Source organism: Sturnus vulgaris, chromosome Z (assembly GCF_052056855.1).
Source record: "Sturnus vulgaris isolate bStuVul1 chromosome Z, bStuVul1.hap1, whole genome shotgun sequence".
Classification (NCBI taxonomy): Eukaryota; Metazoa; Chordata; class Aves; order Passeriformes; family Sturnidae; genus Sturnus; species Sturnus vulgaris.
The window spans coordinates 74,483,970-74,501,362 of NC_142283.1; the positions used below are offsets into that span (position 1 = coordinate 74,483,970).

At 46.0% G+C, this 17,393-nt stretch overlaps 1 protein-coding gene and 1 long non-coding RNA gene across 2 annotated transcripts in view; one reads left to right on the forward strand and one right to left on the reverse strand.

Moving 5' to 3' along the window:
- Positions 1-7,050, reverse strand: part of UBE2R2 (ubiquitin conjugating enzyme E2 R2) — a 52,218-nt gene extending 45,168 nt beyond the window's left edge. Inside the window, exon 1 of the mRNA XM_014894839.2 lies at positions 6,755-7,050. Coding sequence (XP_014750325.1) covers positions 6,755-6,931 — 177 coding nt within the window. The 5' untranslated portion in view covers positions 6,932-7,050. The remainder of the gene's footprint in view (positions 1-6,754) is intronic.
- A 6,831-nt stretch (positions 7,051-13,881) lies between these two features.
- LOC148219941 (uncharacterized) lies at positions 13,882-16,966 on the forward strand. Its single transcript, XR_015799323.1, has 2 exons — positions 13,882-14,166; positions 15,566-16,966. It is a non-coding gene; the product is annotated as an uncharacterized LOC148219941 (long non-coding RNA).
- The last annotated feature ends 427 nt before the right edge of the window (positions 16,967-17,393 follow it).

The window sequence follows — 17,393 nt, forward strand, 5'->3', positions numbered from 1 at the left end:
CAGCCTCTTTCTGCTCTTGCTGTTCTCCAGGTAGAAGCTTCAATTTAAAATGAACCAGGAAGACGTGAGGTCACATTTCTTCAAGTCAAGCAAGATTCCAAAATATTGTAAACACACCATAATTTAGTAGCTCTCATTTTTCTTCTCTTTGTAAGCCACTTTGGGCAAACGCATTTTAAATATTTCAGCAACTGTGACAATAGGCAATCAATCAATCAATTTAGTTACTCTCGGCTACTAGTGCTTCAGGGGTTTGTGCACAATGCCAAAGTTATTACTATCAAAGTGGCCTGGTGAGATGGGATGTTCTCAGCAAGTCACTACCACAAAACCTTAGCAAGATTAACTGCAATTCCCCTAACTCATAATGCTGGATAAAAACACCAAGCCTAAAAATGAAGCAGCATTCTGGAAATAGCTGACTAGTTTTGTGTACATGCATGTGTATATGTACACATCTGATCACGTGCAGCCCAAATCATAACAGCAGCTGTATTTATGAGTCACATCACCTCTAGTCCATCCACACTGCAGACAATGTGTAACTGTGACATTTCCAACTTGAACTCAGAACTCAGCTACATTTAAGTTCAGCATAAAACCTCCATCGTTTAGCCCATACTATTCATTTCCCTGAACACCTGATGAACATGCCATAAACAACAAAACGGCACATCAAAGATCAGAGTTAAGGTTCTGCAAGTGTTTTTCTTCTAGCGTTCTCTACCCTCCAGATGCAAAACAAGCATTCTGTAGTAGACCTAAAGTGCTACTAAAGAGAAGGTAGCCTGTCTGAATATATTACCACGTAAAATAGCAAGGCAGTATAACAGTAACTTCAGAAACAGCAAGGTAAAAACATGTTTGAGTTTTTGAAAAGCTACAAATGTGTAAAACCCTCAGACACTGGCATAACATCACTGCAACACTGGATCTAAAGGACTTACACAAAAAAATGGTTTAAAAAAAACCCACTCTTCTAACACTATGTAGTCAAAACCTTCGATTAATTGCTATAATATGAACCACATATAAGCCTACATGCTTTTAGTTACCATCTCTTGAACAGTCAGACAAGAAGTTGAGACACAGCTCCTTGCATTGTTACCTGAGAAAAAACCCTAAAACTCAAGTTTTATTTTACCTTATCCAAGGACCACTGTACAAAAATAAGGGAAATGAACAGTGCTCATTTTACTGATATGGAAAGTTTTCTGCTTTGTTCTAATGGGATAGAAGAGTTGGGCTGTGCTACAGCTCTCCTCTTGCCCTACAACAGGACTTGACTGCATATGATCTCCTGTGTTAAGGGAGTATCAGAATTGGAAACCATTATCTATACTTCTCAGCACACACGACAGTCCTACCTGGATCAGAGGACCCCTAGGGAAAAGACTGGGGGCTAGCTACCACCATGACTTAGCCCACCTCCTCCCAAGGATACATTGATCCAGAACAGGCTACAGGATGGGTAAGTAGTCTGTGCAGCCCAGAGGCACAGCCACCCAAAAAACTGTATGCAACACCAGAGTGAGGAACAATCAGGTATTCCCCAGGCCTGAGAATCTGGGGTCATATCTGTGCTTTTGATCCATGAACCAACATTGGAAGACATATTTTGCTTCCCTGCCTTCTGACAGCTTAGAGGCTCCTTGGCTTTTGAGACTGAGCAGGAGCTCCACAGACTTGGAACAAGCAGGGCTCTACTCACCTGCAATTCCTTGTCCCTTTGCTGCACCAAACCACTCCTTATTAGCATCAATGAAAAGAAACAAAAATACATCAAGTAGATCTCTTGATCTGTAGTAGATCAATAGATCAGAGAGAAACTCTCTAGGACCTTGCAATGCAGAGGCCTACGGAAGGCAGTTTTTGTGTTGACAGTATCTCTCTGGCATTACGGATATTTTTGTGGAATTAAATGTTCTACCAGTGGTATAATTCTAAGTTCTTAGAAAACTTCTATTTGCTTAATTTTAAGCTCTATGAAAAATAGACTACAATACCAAACTTTTCAACATGGTGTTCATTCTTGCCATCAGTTATTGGTAACTGATTGGTTCACTGTTTCCTGCTCTGAAATCTTAACACATTTTGCAAGTTACATTGAAACCAAATCACCAGGAAGAAGCTGAGATACAATGCAGAACTCCATACAGCACAAGGCTAATGAATTACAAAAAGCACAGATAACAATGCCTTGACAAGTATTTAGCCCCCAAATTACTTGACAAAACTAATCAGAATGCTTGGCGTTTTTCTCCCCTTCCAACTGATGTGTCAAGGCTTGCTCCTTCAAGTAGGAAAAGTACCTTATGAAATAAACTGCCTTAAGAACTACAAAATAGTAACTCTAATGTAGTTAATTTTTCTTGTTTCCTTTCATGCTAGATATATTAATTTTTATTTACCCAGCCTGAATCACCTCTGAAGGAGTTTTTAACATTGACTTTTTGGTCTACATTAAACATGCTTCTTGACACAGTGTACTTGGTCAAACCATGCTTCTGAGCAGTGCTAATGAAGTTTCTATTTGTATCATTTCTCACTTGCACCTTCCCTGAAATCCCAGCTCTCAGCACAAGAACACCATGCAACTAGGAAAAAAAAATAAAAAAAAAATCAGAAGACTTGTCTTTTTCAAAAACAATTAAAAGCTCTGTTGCTAAGGTACAATTGCACCAAACATTCAGGATCTCAAGCAAGCCATCAGGAAAACTTTCTAACAGTCCTGCAAGTATCCACTGGTTGATCAAAGCACTGGGCAGAGGTTCATTAGCCCTCAGGCTCTGAAGGCTCAAGCATTAAGGAAAGACACCTGATTTCAAGATAGAGATGAATGATCAACTGAGATGGTAAAGACTGCACCATGCACAGCCCTCAGCCATTGAGATCTATCCCAAGTAGCACTTATCAACCACAGATTGCAGCATAATAACTTTTGTTCTGGTGGTACCCATTTATGTATCAGCTTCAAAATTAAAGGTGAAGTTCTGCCATGTAGCAAAGGACCCTTTCAGATGAACAAAAGATGCCTATGGCATAAAGGCAGCATTGATGAACTGCTCACACTTAGTTCTGCAGGTTATGGTACACTCTGGTTCTCTGCTGCTCAGGTACTGCCTGCAAAACCAGAAAACCACATTTCCATCACTTCCAGAGCAATTCAGAACTACCACATAGCCCTGTGGAATCTGATCTAAAGACCCATCTTATTACACCATGTCCTTCACAGCTGAGCTCAGAAAGAAACAATTGTCACTATGTGTGACCTGTATATGAAGCATTTCATTCTGAAAAAAAATCTTCCCTCAGTCACTCAAAATACTTAGCAAGTGAATCAGATGTAAGCAATCTTAGACCTACCAGGTCTACCCACATTTCACCTTTATGCTCTGTGAGTGAGTCTGGTTCCAAGACCAAGTTCAACAAGTACAGTCCAATACTTGTGGCCAAATAAAACTGATTCTGCCAGCATGACTGAAGTTCTAGCAATTTCTTACTGCCAACAGCCGAGGGACAGACATTTGTTCTTAATACAACCTCTTTGAAAGACTTAACATTACCATTGCCCCTAAACTGTCCCTTGCCAGCCAAGAAGAGAGGTAACCAGTGTATGGAATAGCTCAACTCCTTCCTGGAGGATGGTAGTCAGGAACTTAAAGGTCTGCTCAAAACACTACAAAGCGGTTCAGCACGACTGGGAATACTGTCATTAGGTAAGACAAAGGTTGATGTAACTTGCACTTCAGATGTCCACCTTCAGCTGATCACATGAATAGAGGGGGAGGGCTGCTGCATGATCCCTTATTGATACAAGCTGCTCTTCATATAGTTGTTGCTCCTAGAGACTGCTGCCCTAAACCCTGAAGCACCGCAGCAGAGCTGAGGATGCTATATTAGCTGATAAAATATGCTTAGAAACTATGCTTGAATTTTTAAAGAAGTCCCTGACTTTATTATAGCCAGCATGTTGACAACCTACCATTTAAACAGACATTCAAGAGGACTTGTTCTCTGCTTCAATTTATCAGATGTTAGAGCTACAGGACTTGCAACTGAAACCAGAATCTGTTGAACCAGCTTCAGACAGCAGCTTCTGTCAAGCAGGTGCAGAGAGAGCACTTCCCTCATTTCAGTTTATTCCACTATTTCAACAACCCAGAGAGAAAGGTTGTATTTCTCCAAGAATAAACAAGGTGCCAAAAGTTGATGTGACCATCTCTAAGAGCTCCCAAAACACAAATCAAGCAATTGTATTCCCTAATCGACCATCCCTAACCAACCACCCCTTTTTCTTTATTAAAGTCACCTTAGCCACAAGTTTTCCTTGAAATATGTGTGCTCTAGCTTAACTAGAAGCCTGTATACTTTCCCTCAAGTTTCTGCCCTTAAACTACACTTTAAGTGGAACACAATTCCCAAACTCTCACTGTCACAAAGTTGAAAAAAGTTACATCCTATAATTGCATCTTTCTAATCCTACTTTCCTAACCTTACTGAACTGAAAATACAAAACAAGATGAAGCTAAATATTTTATCAAGTTAAGAAATCTGGGAAATGAAACACAGGCAAGATGAGCACTAGTTCAGAGCAGCATGTACAATTAATACGTTGCAGAAGTCACCCACCAAATAAAGTTAGGGTATTATTCTTATCTCCAAATGATTCCATAAGCAGAGTCTAATACATGTGAAGACCTAAGACAAAGGGAGCCAAGAATATCACTTCTCAAGGACTCCTTTTTTTCAGTGCCTCAGAAGTCAAGATGCGTAACCAAAGATCAGACACCACAAAAATTTGCCATGCAGGGCTCCTCATGGAGGAAAGATGAGACAGAAACAACACATGAGGGATTTCAGCCACAGCACTTGAAGGGAATCCCACTGCTGGGAAAGTATGGAAGCATCATGAGACCTCACCTTCCCACTTTCAAAACAACTATCACAGGATTGGTCAAAAGAATTTAGAAGAAAGGTATAGCAGTTCAAGGACATCAAATACCCAAAAACCCAATCATAATGCTGAGGCAAGGCAACTGGGAGCTTTGCCTAAATCTACACTTGTTAACACATATCCCCAAATTACTCCTCAGGCAGCTTCAGCTTCTTTCCAGGAAAAAACTGCAAATATGCAGTCCAAAGAGCTCACCACAAACAAAACTATTTTGATCAATCATGATTTCTTTGAAAAAAAATGGATGAGTAATGTAAGTGCAGGAAGAGGTCACCAGACCATTCGGATGCAAAGATGACACTGTTACCAACCAAAGACTAGAGCGACTTCCTGAATAAGTAATAATGGAGGTGAGTCTAAGAATACACCTATCACACCTACATGAGTAAGCCAGCCAACTCATTACAAAAGGCCAGTCTTATGCCAAAGCCTTCCTTTCCTTCCAAACAATGAGGCCAAACTGAACATGACTCAAATCCATTATTCCCCAAGCTACAGGTTATTTTGGTTTTGTGGAACAAAGCTCTTAAACCTTGACCTGTAGAGGCCAAGAGGCATCGAAGGTGCATGTTAGTCAAGCAAAGACATCATCCAAATTTTTTTTTCAGTTTGAGAGAAGCCAAAGGGCATGAAATGGGAGATGCCACAACTAAAACAGTTAACTGCTGGGAGAAGCAAGCTCATGGGGACAATATTTTGCTAGAGATCAAGCAAGATATCAAGCACAGAGGAGTGTGCCTAATGCAACACGTCTTCTGCAGGCACGATGGTTTTCCAATTGTTTGTTTTAAGAAAAAAGTGCAACTCCTCCTTCTCCAGTTGTTTTGATAATTTAAGTACACTCCCTTCAGTTCTCTTCTGGGATGGCTGTGCCAGATTTCTTATTTGCTGTACTCACAAGAGTGGAAATAGCAACCACAAAAGTTTTTTTGTATTAACAGGAAGACTGAGAATTGAATCTACCTTCACCCATTATGTGCTCCTACAGCCCTTTGAAGGCTGCTTTCTTAAAGTGTGGAGAGGAAGAACACAGGAGTAGAAAAAGAATTGTGTCAATCATCCCTGAAGCTCATGAAGTCCTGAGGAAAACACTGCTTTACCCCAAATTAGACATCAATGGGTGAAGCTATCAAGGGATGGCTCGGAAGCTCCTTACTTTGACATAAATATCACAGAACCATAAAATGTTTGGGTTGGAAGGGATCGTAAAGATGATCTAGTTCCAACCCCTCTGATATGGGCAGGGACACCATCCACTAGAGCAGGTTGCTCCAAGCCCCATCCATCCTGGCCTTGACCATTTCCAGGTATGAGGCATCTGTAGCTTCTCTGGACAACCTGTGCCAGTGCCTCCCCACCCTCACAAAGAACAATTTCGTCCTAATATGTAAGCTAAACCTACTCTCTTTCAGTTTGAACACATTCCCCCTTGTTCTGTCTCTAAATGCTATTGTAAATAGTCTTGCCCCATCTTTCCTCTAAGTTCTCTTCAGCTACTGAAAGGATATGGAAGTATGGGACTAGATGGTCCCCAGAGGTCCCTTCCAACCGTAACAATTCTGTGAAATACACACAGAGCAGAGCCCAGGGGGCAACTTGGGGAGGAAGGGGATAACTCTCACCCTGCGCGGAGGTTCCTACAGGAGGCTCTTTGGGGCTGGAAGAGCAGATTAACAGCGCAGTGGCGGCCGTGGCGCGGCTCCCCCTCTGCCCAGGCCGTGCCCGTGCCCCCTCCCGCAGGCCCGGCCCCGGCCCAGCCCCACACCGCGGCCCGCGGCGCCGGGGAAAGGCCCGTACCTTGAAGTACCCGCCTTCGTAGAGCGTATTGGGGGGCCCGAAGATCGCCACCTCCCAGTTGTAGAGGTCGGACTCGTCGACCAGGGTGATGCGGAAGCCCTCGACCGGCTCCTCCTGCAGCGACTTCAGCTCCAGCATCAGCGCCTTCTGCGAGCTGCTCATCTGCTGCTGGGCCATGGCGCGGCGCGGCCCCCGCCGCGGCCGCCTCCTCGCTCCCGGTGCCGCTCCCGGTGCCGGTGGTGCCGGTGCCGCCCCCGCCCCTCCCCGCGCTGACGGCCCCGCCGCCGCCACTTCCTTTTGTGACGGCGCCGCTCGCGCTGACCTCAGCGCGCCGCGCCGGCCCCGCCCCCGCCGCTCCGTTAGCCACGCCCCCCCTGCCCCCGGGCCACGCCCCGCCGCACGCGCTGCCGTGCCCCGGCGCACCGCCAGGCCACGCCCCGCCTCTCCCCTGGCCACGCCCCGCCGCACGCTCTGCCGCGCGCCACGCCCCCCGCCTCGTGCCTTTAAAGGGGCCGCGCTCGCTGACGGAGCGGCCGTGCGGGGGAGGAGTCACGTTGGGAAGCGGGAATGGGCGCGCGACAGTGGGCCGTGGTGTAGCTTGGGTGTCACAAAATCGCAGCATCAAGCCGTTTGGGAAAAATCTCTGACAGTATCGAGTTCAGCCTATGGCCCAACACCACCACGAAGTACCACGTCCAGTCTTTCCTTAAACACCTCTGGAGACAGTCACTCCATCGCCCCCCGGGTAGCCCATGCTAATGTATAATGACCCTTTCTGTGAAGAACTTCTTCCCAATGTCCAACATAAGCCTTGCCTGCCACAGCTTGAGACATTAAGCCGTTAGCGAGCGTCCAAAGCAGAGCCTCAGGGATGATGAAGGGCCTTGAGGGGAAGCCGTGTGAGGAGCTCTGAGGGCACTGGGTCTGCTCAGCCTGGAGAAGGGGAGACTGAGGGGAGACCTCGGTGCAGTCACAACTTCCTCATGATGGGGAGAGGACGGGCAGGCACTGATCTCTGCTCTGTAGTGCCCAGTGACAGGACCCGAGGGGATGGCATCAATCTCTGTCAGAGGAGGTTTACTTTGGATATCAGGAAAAAGTTTTTCACCAGAGGGTGGTTGGGCACTGGAACAGGCTCCCCAAGAAAACAGACAGAACACCAAGCCTGACACAATTCAAGAAGCACTTGGACAATGTTGTCAGACACAGGGTGTGACTCTTAGGGTGCCCTGTGCAGGGCCAGGAGTTGGACTTGATAAGCCTGGTGGTTCCCTGCCATCTCAGCTTATTCTGTGATTCTACATCCCCTCATCCTGTCACTGGTTGCCTGGGAGAAGAGACTGACCCCCAGCTACACCATCCCGTCAGGGAGTTGCAGACAGTGACAAAGACCCCTTGGGTTTCCTCTTCTCCAGGCTAAACACCCTCAGCTCCCTCAGCTGCTCCTCACAGCAGGTGGATTCCAGGCCCTTCACTAGTTCTTTGCCCTTCTCTGGACTTTCTCCAGCACCTCAATCTCCTTCCTGGACTGGGGGGGCCCAGAACTGGACACAGCACTTGAGGTGCCTTACCAGTGTAAAGTGCAGGGCAAGGAACATTTTCCTAATCCTGCTGCTTTTATTATTATTATTGATCCAAGCCAGCATACCACTGGCCTTCTTCTCCACCTGGGCAAACTGCTGTTGGCTCATGTTCAGCTCCTATCAAGCAGTCTCCAGGTCCTTGCCCACTGGGCAGCTTTCCATCCATTCTATCCCCAACCTGGAGCTGCAGGACTTGTTACCTGGGGACAGGACCTGGCACTCGGCCTTATTGAACCTCACACAATTGGTCCATGCATCCAGGCTGTGCAGATAGTCACAGGTCATGAGTGGGTACAGCAGGGCATGGTTGGCCTACTGTCAGGCACCCATGGGCACAAACCAGATGGTTTTGTACAGAGCATGGTTTCTGAGGAGTGAACTCACATGACTCAGGGGCCCATAAAAATCCTGCAGCAGCTGCCAAGCTGCAGTAGGACATGATTAGGCAGCTGCCATCCCTCACCCAAACGTGTTGTTCTAACATTCTCCACAGATGTGCCATGTAGTCACACCAGAACATGCCATTTCCAGGCTTCCTGCCATTCCCTGGCGTGGCTAAGGGTGAAAAATGCTTGCAGAAGTGTAGAGATATATCAACCAGTAAACATGTCCCTTAGTGAGTATTTAATGAATACCATAAATAATATTAATTTAAAAAAAAAGAAAGAAAAATAACAGTAATTGTCAAGGAGGCAGATGACCCATTTCTGCTTGGCATTTCTTTCATCCTTCTGTGCATGGCAGGGCTCAGGCCACCTCACAGAGGCACTTGCTCCTTGGACAAACAGGTTGGATGATGTGTCCCATCATCCCTATGTCATTATATGGCTTTAACCTTCTTTTCCCCCATCACCTCCCATGCTTTCCCATCCCGATGACAACCCTGTAGACATGGGTTACTGTTGGATCAATCTCCTGCATTTTCCAAAGCCATGGACTTTCCCAAAGGCACAGGACTGACAGGCAGGGCCCTGTGTGTTGGTGGGAGATCATGCATCTGGGTCAGCCTGTGCTGCAATGGGACCTTGAAATCTCTCCCTGACACTTGGCAGCCTTGGCTCTGGCTCCTTCTCCAGACCTTGGCCCAGGGAGGAGAGCAGGAAGCAGATGGTTTTCCCCAAGCTCCTGCTGATCCCAGGACGAATTTGCCATTTCCCAGTGAAAAGCAAGGCATCCACCCCCTTGTCCCTGAGACTGCTCTGCTTGCCCTTCTCCTGCCTCTCAAGCTTTCCCTAGAGTCGTCCCCATTACCCTCTCCAAAGGTGCCCCAGCACTGTCAGTGGTACCCAGTCCAGGGCTTGTGATTACCTCCAAGCTATAAAATACTCCAGCTCTTGCAAAATCCCATCTCACCCTGGACAATGTTCCTGTGAGGATTGGCATCAATTTTCTCATGAAGCTGGGATGAGTTCTTGTTCAGTGCCGCAGGGGTAATACAGAGGAACATCCCTCATGCATCTGCAGCTTGACTGACTACTGGAATAAAGTGTGCGTTCCCCTACAGGGACAGGTCAGCCACTGGCACAGGTCAGTGCCTGTGGTTCACTCTTCACCACCTTGGAGCGAGTTCAGATTTACTGAAAGCTGCTTAATTCAGCTCTCACTTCCTCAATGGAGGGCTGGAGGGCTGGATCATGAAGAACTGTTTGTCAGAGAGACTCCTCGTAGACCAGGCAGTATCATGCTGTGTGTGTTTTCTGGTGGAAGTTTGATCCCATGTTCTTTTTATTTATGCCAATGGAATAAAACAGAAAATAATTGACTACTGCTATTGGAAGGAACTACAGAAATGATCTGTTTCAACTGCTTGAACAATTCAGGGCTGACCAAATGTTCAAGAATGCTGTTCAGGGCATTATCCCTTAAACACTGACATGCTGGGGGCATTAGCCACCTCACTAGGAAACCTATTCCAATGTCTGCCTACCCACTCTGCAAAGAAATGCTTCTTAATGCCAAGTCCAAACCTCTCCTAGCATATCTTTCAACCATTCCCACATGTCCTATCATTGGACACCAGGAAGAGCTCAGTACTTCTCTCTCCACTTCCCCTTCTCAGGAATCTGTAGAGAACATTACCTTGAGCCCCCTTTCTCCAAATTAGACAAGACCAAAGTCCTCAGCTGCTCCTCGAAAAACATTAGTCCAGCCTTTTCACCACCTTTGTTGCACTCCTCAGGACATATTTATGGATCTTCTCATGCTTCTTAAATTGTCTTTAGTTGATGGACATTACACATGCTATGACTTCTGTGCTGATGCCAGCCAGCAAAGACCTGCACTGTTAATAGGGCATCCCAGCTTGCTAGTAAAACATGCTTGGAGAAAATGTACAGGAGCCAAGCTCTTTTGGTACTGCACTGCCCTCAAAACATCTTTTCTTGCAGCCAGCCTCCAGCATAAGCTTTGTCTGAACCCGCCTAATGCTAGAAGAGATAGAATCAAAGTTTGGAGTTATTCATGATTTATCTCCGCCTGCTGCCTGTCTTGAATGTTAACGCAAGATGTAATCATGCAAGGCAGAAAGTAAAGCAGGCCTTGGTGTACTCAAGAGAGCAGACTGCAAATTTTCCACTGGATCTGCTTTTAGAAAGGATATTGGTCTTTTTCTCTCTGATTTTTTTCCCCTTTCCTGCAAAAATATTCAGCACTCAAAGAAAATAGAAACTGTTGAAGCAACAGAGCATTTTGAAGCCTGTGCAGCCTGGCAGCCCCCTCCAAGGCTCCTGCCTCCTCCTGCTTCTGTCTGTGCTTCCAGGGAGGCTCAGCTGCTCTGCCTGGTGTCCCCTTCTCTGAACCCAGGCTACCCTGAGGCTAGCATAACTTTTTTTATTTATCATATGGCATCTCTCCCCTCCAATCACTTCTGGTATATCATAATGAAAGGATGAAGACTTCTTCTCCTTCAGCTGCTCTCCCATGGATGGTCACTGCTTACCTGTAAGCTGGGCTTTACATGGGGTGTGCTCTGTCACAAATAGTATTGCTCCTTCTTCTATTTTTGTTTACTTTCATCTGAATGAATCAGTTTGTTCTTTGGGATCAGAGAACAAGAAATAGAGTCTGATGTGGAAACATGGGGCTCCAGGAAGGGGAAGTCTTACTGGGAGAGGAGGAGGCTACACATGCCATTTATCCAGTCCCCAGCAGCAGAACTTGTCACTGTAAACTGGACCTCAAGGTGCCACCAGTGCAGTAGGTTAAATCTGACTTGAAAACTTCCAAGTCCTTTCTGCTTTGTTCTTATCAGCTGTTTTTAATATCTCTCTTCCTCATTTATTTCTTTCTTCCTGTGAGCTGTGTTCACAAAGGATGACAAACTGAGAGTTAGCTCCTCTGCTTAGCAACAGCAGAAGCTTTGAAAATGCAAACCTGTCTTGGTGTCACATTAGAGGGTTACTGCTCCATAAGCTGTCAGAGAGAGAGGACAAGAGGTGGGAAGATGTGGGAGTGCCTGTGTGACTCCATTCTTAGGACAGAATCCTCTCATGTGATACTTTTCACTGCTTTATCTAATTTCTTTCCTGGGTGGCTCAAAGGATGAGATGCGTGCTCCTTCCCCAGCGGACTAGATTCATCTGGGTTAAAAGACAATACCATCAACACAATTTCCTCTCCTTACTTCTGTGCTTTGGTGAAACATCAACAAAGCCCTGGGGACTCTGGGCTGACTTTAACATTTTCTTACCCCCAGCAAGTCAGATGGTGCAGTGATGAAGAAGATCAGGCAGGGGGTAGGAGTTCTGCTTAGCTTACAGCTACCCCACCAGGAGCCCTTTGTAGCTCAAAGAGCAAGTAGATATTCCTTCGGCTGTACTGGAGCAGAGCAGGACACCTGGAGGTCCACCTCATCATTGTCCTGCCCCAAAGGTGGTTCTAAACAGCCTAAGATATATTTGTCCAATCAGTTCTTTAGTATCAGTTCTTCAGACTGCCCAAAGTGAAAATTCGCATGCTCCTAGGTCAATGTGGTTCAGCTCTGGACTCAATTCCTCTTTCTGTTAGAGAGTTCATAAGCCTCCCTACCACCCGAATTTGACCCTGTTTTTTTATTGCCAAGACCACTATAAGGGTATGGAAGACAGAGAGAGGGGTCAGGATTATTTCCCCTGTCTCCTTCCTGGAGTGCCATTGCCCTGGCTAGGTGAAAATCTCCAGCAGCAGCACACATTGCTCATGGGATGAGAGGAACCAGCACCTGGGGTTTACAATCCTGGGGGAGTAGTAACAGAGGAATCTGGGGTTGCTTCTTTTATTTACACTAGATACCTTAGTCCCAGACCAGACAACAGATAAGCACCATCATGATGGATCTCAGCTCTGACACAAATGTCCTGATGCCAGAGAAAGATCTCGCCATAAAGCTCCCCGAGCGTTTAGTGAAGAAAATCAAAGTGTGATTATCTGGTCTGCTGCCCAAGTGAACAATGCAGTACTACTAAAAAAAAAAAAAAGTTGTACAAGCTTTAAATCACCTTCACATTGACACCTATATAGGTTCCTCTATCTAGGGAGTGGAGCATTGGAGCATTAGAGTACTCAAGGGAAGTAATTGTCAATCTTTGAGAATAAAAGTCTGTCCACAATTCTTCTTCTGGCTCTCTTTCACCAAAAAATGGGGCAAGCTGATCCTCAGGCAGAACTCATCACAGGGATGAAAAGTTGCTTTTGAGAATCAATCAGCAGCATTTGGGTTAACAGGAGCTTCCTACATTACAGTAGCCACTGCAGAGTAATGCAAAGTTTGGAAGATTCAGAGCAAAGAAGAAAAATTAAAAGAAAAACAGATCTTTAGTGGAGCTTTTTCTTTTTCCTTATTTTGATTTGGCCTTCTTTCTGATTGTTTTAATTTGAATAAAGTTGGCTTTATCTTGGGTTTTTTTGCCTTTCGATTCCAGTTTTCTCTTTTAAAATGGATGAAGTCCATCACAAGGGCCTGATAAAAGAGTGCCGTCACAATGCTTGCTGCTCCCATTCAGCTGATGAATAAATTATAAGTGCATTACAATGCTATTTCAGCTGTGATTCCGAGGACTGAGGAGTGTGGTGACTGTGACCTTAGTGGTTTGAATTTCCAAGAGTTTGTGTACCTGTCTGTTCAGGTCACCTTACACCTTCCATTCTGGGCTCAGTGTGCAGAATATCTGAGCCTTTTCAAGCTGCCAGCTATAGGCACAGTCCTCCAGCTGCCCACAGGGGTGGTGGTATGTGCTGTGGTCCTCAGAGATTCATGATCTCAGAGAATCATACAAAATGCTGAGTTGGAAGGGACCCATCAGGATTTTCTATTGAAGTCTGAAGTAACTGTTACCCCCCTCCAAAGCAGCAACCTGTGGAACATAATTCTTTATTGATAAAGCTGTGACTGGGATATCCATATTGTTCAGTCCCAAGAATAGTTTCTGTGTTGGGAGCTGGAGTTTTAGGTTCTTCTTGCTGCACAAGACATCTCTGTCTCCAGCATTCTGGTGTGGCTGAGATGGCGTGGATGCCAGCATCACTGAGATAAGGTAGCATGGGGTGTGCTCTGGGAGAGGCATCAGCCTAAGCCAACGCCCCCAATGTTTCACCTTCACCTTGCCTGCAGGGTCGGCTCTGTGGAACTCAATCTCTTGAGAGTGGGTGCCCGTCAAGGAGGGACAAACAGGTATTCCCATTCCTGGGGATGAGCCATCTGTGTTAGGCAGGCATTGGAAGAAGAGTGAGGGAGCTGGAGCACACAGAGCAGCTGCCTGCTGGATTCACTAGACCCTGCTTCTACCCTCAGAGCAGGTGGCTCCTTGTATTTCTGCAGAAGCCATGATGAGGACGGACAGCATTTTGCAGAAGGTGAGTGAAGGGGAGGAGGAAGCTCTCTGGTCTCGCACCATTCCTGGCTTGGGGACACCAACACCATGTTCTGTGCTGAATGGCATGATATCAGCTGCTATCAGCTGAGCTTACAATGCTGTCACTCGTTGCCATACCTTGGGTGGTCTCTGTGGGCTGGTCTCCAGCAGCAATGCACTCACCTTCTGAGAGTAACTAAAATGCAGGCCCAGCAAGGCATGGATGAAGATGCACAGTTCAGGTCCTGCCTGAGGCCTTGTAAACTGACCACAAGAAGACTTTCCATTAGGAAGCAGGGAGGGCCAAGTGAGTTTAATTGGACCTTGCTTTACTGAGGCTGAATTTGGCCTTTTCATGACCCTTCCCACAATAAAAAATGAACAGATCCAGAGGAAGAAAACCAAACTGCAGCATAAACATCAAGACAAAGGCATAACCAGCAGGCTTGGGTGGTTGAATAGCAGAGAGAATCTCTTGGGTGAAAAGGTCCAGAGAGGGTTAGGGGCAAGCGATTCTCCCTTAGCATCTCCACCTCCGACTTCCTAACAAAGAGATGTTCCTCTAAAAAACTGCTTGTAGGACTTGTGTGGTACATGCAATGTCTCACTCTGCTGTATGCACTGGTAGGCTTTGAGCTCTGGAAACTGCTCTGTGGTGGGTGTGAAGCAGAATTGGGCAGGGGAACACCCTTGCACTGATCCTGAAAACTGCTCTGTGCACTCATATGTAGAAAGGAAGAGGCTGAACTTTCCTCCAGGAGCCTGAATCACCAGGAGAATAATGAATGCAAATTTCCCAGACAGGCGAACAAGTCTGCAGAAGCCTTCCTGCCTGGCCTGAGTGTGCTGAGAAGTGCTGTCATCTCCACCCTGGGGTTTGCTGTCCCACAGTAATTTGGAAAGAACTTCTATAGGGTCTTAAGAAAAAAAGAAAACTACTGAGCTCACAAGGCTGAAACCCTCCAGCACTGTCAATGTTGGAGAGCAATGCTTACACACCCTCTTGGAGAAGGGAGAGATGGGAGCCTGCAGGGACTATTCAGGGGTTTGATCGTCTTCCTCTTGGCTCCACCAGCTGCTCTGCATTTCTGTCCCCTCCAACCACCCCTTGCTGGTTGCCCCATTTCCATCAGCACCCTGGTGCAGACCTTGAGGCAAGCACAGTTTTATTCCTGCCTTGTTTTTGTGACTGAGGCTGGAGGGCTCAGACCTGAAAAACGGTCCCTGGGGCACAAGGTAGAGCATGGCTGTGCCCTGCAGGTGCTATCCCTCAATGCTTTGTTGTGCCAACATCTCAATCCCCATCTACAGCTGCCTGCAGGGCCAGGTAAATCTCCTCCAGACTTGTTTACCTGCTGTGCGATTTCCATTAATTAATCTTATGCTTCTCCATCCTGCAGGAAACCCGTTGGCTGCACCAACCTGAAGCTCTCAATCCAGGTTTGGCACATCCCATTTCCTTGTCCCATCTGGCACATCTCAGATCTTCTGCCTGGCCTGTAGGATGGGTTCTTCTCCTCCAGTCGTCAGCTGTCAATTCAAGGGCAAGAAGGGTGCAAAAAGAGCCAACAGACATGTTTGTGTGTGGATGTGCATCAGGGCCAGTCCATTCTGCAGAATTCCCACTTTAAAGACGCAGAAGTCTCTGATGCTGTACCGAACAATATGCTGGTTTTTATCTCAAATGGGTTTGTTTTTCCTATGTGTGGACATTTCAAGGATCTACAAAGATCTAGATCTAGGAGGGAGGGAGTTTAAGAGCTAAGTCTTTGCATCTGGACCCAGTGCTTTGAACCAACATGCTTTTCTTCTTGTCTTTTACACATTCACTGGTGCTGCAAGGGAGGCTTTCAGCTGGGTGAGCTGGCTGTAGTCTGGTTCTGTGAGTCTGCATCTCCTTATCTCCAAGATTATGAAAGACCCTTTCTTTGCTTTTGCCTTGGGGAAGTTGAAAAAACTGTGAACATACTTGCCAGTGGTCAAGAAGAACCAAAAAAGGCAAGTTTTAGCCATTTCTCTCTTCATGCTGCCCCTTCAGTTTGAGAATGGGGTAAAGCGGAAAAACCCTGTGGGGTGGAGGCCTGAAAACCTCTCCTTCCTCAGGAAAAATGTACAGAGCAGGATGCAAGATGGGAACCAGAGGAATCAGTAAGGACCTTCTGAGGAGTGAATTTTTCTCTCTGCAAACAAGCAGCCAACATTCCACGAAGGCCACAAAACTTAGATAAAAGCCTTTCTCTACCTCAAGCATGTTTTCCTCTCAGCATCCATTTTTAATATATTTATCTCTTTTTTTTTTCTTTAAGTGCAGCACTGGTGAGCATTGCCAGAACACTCAGATCCTTCCCTAAGCATTAGAACACATGCTCAGCTTCAGAAATGCAGTTTTTCCCTAGAGTGAGACATATTTTCATTTACTTGAACGCTTATGAGCAAAAGAAATTAGAAGGAAGGGTTTGCAAACAGACAAGCCTAGCTTGTCCTGTAACATTATAAAGCTGCCTCTTCCAGAGCAATTTTCAATGCCATAGGGCATTTTTCTGTGGGGCTTCTTCATATATGTGAAAATATCCCATTGACTCTACTGCCCTAACCTTCCAAACCTTTTGTTTACAGTCACCCACATACTGACTTTCACATATAGATGAAATATATATGCATATATGCCTCTTTCACATCTACTTGCTGTCTAGAAATCTGCAAAAGCTGTCAAAACTTCTGGTAACAGAGCACAGTCAAATTACCCTGCTGTTATTCCTCATATTCTGATGATTAATAAATAATAAAAGCCATTTGAGTAATATTTTATCTGGCTCTTGGAAAATAGGAGCTCGTGAAGCTCCTTCCTGTTCCTATCCATGGAGGTATTTCCAAAACCTTGGTAAATAAAGCAGGAGAAAACAAAAAGATTCTCACTTATTGATTCATAATCAATGAATTAGGTTGGGAGGGACTTTTAAAGGCCATCTTTAAAAGTCTGGTTCTACCCCCCAGCAGTGAGCAGGGGCATCTTCAACTAGAGCAGGTTGCTCAGAGTCTTGTCCAACCTGGTCTTGATGTTTCCAGGGATGGGGCATCCACCACCTCTCTGACAGGCCGTAGGGGTTTATCCCCAGCCAGCAGCCGAGCCCCAGGCAGCCACTCTCCCTTCTGTGATTGGGCAGAGAATCGGAACAAAAGTGAGAAAACTTGCGGCTTGAGATAGACAGTTTAATAGGAAAAGCAAAA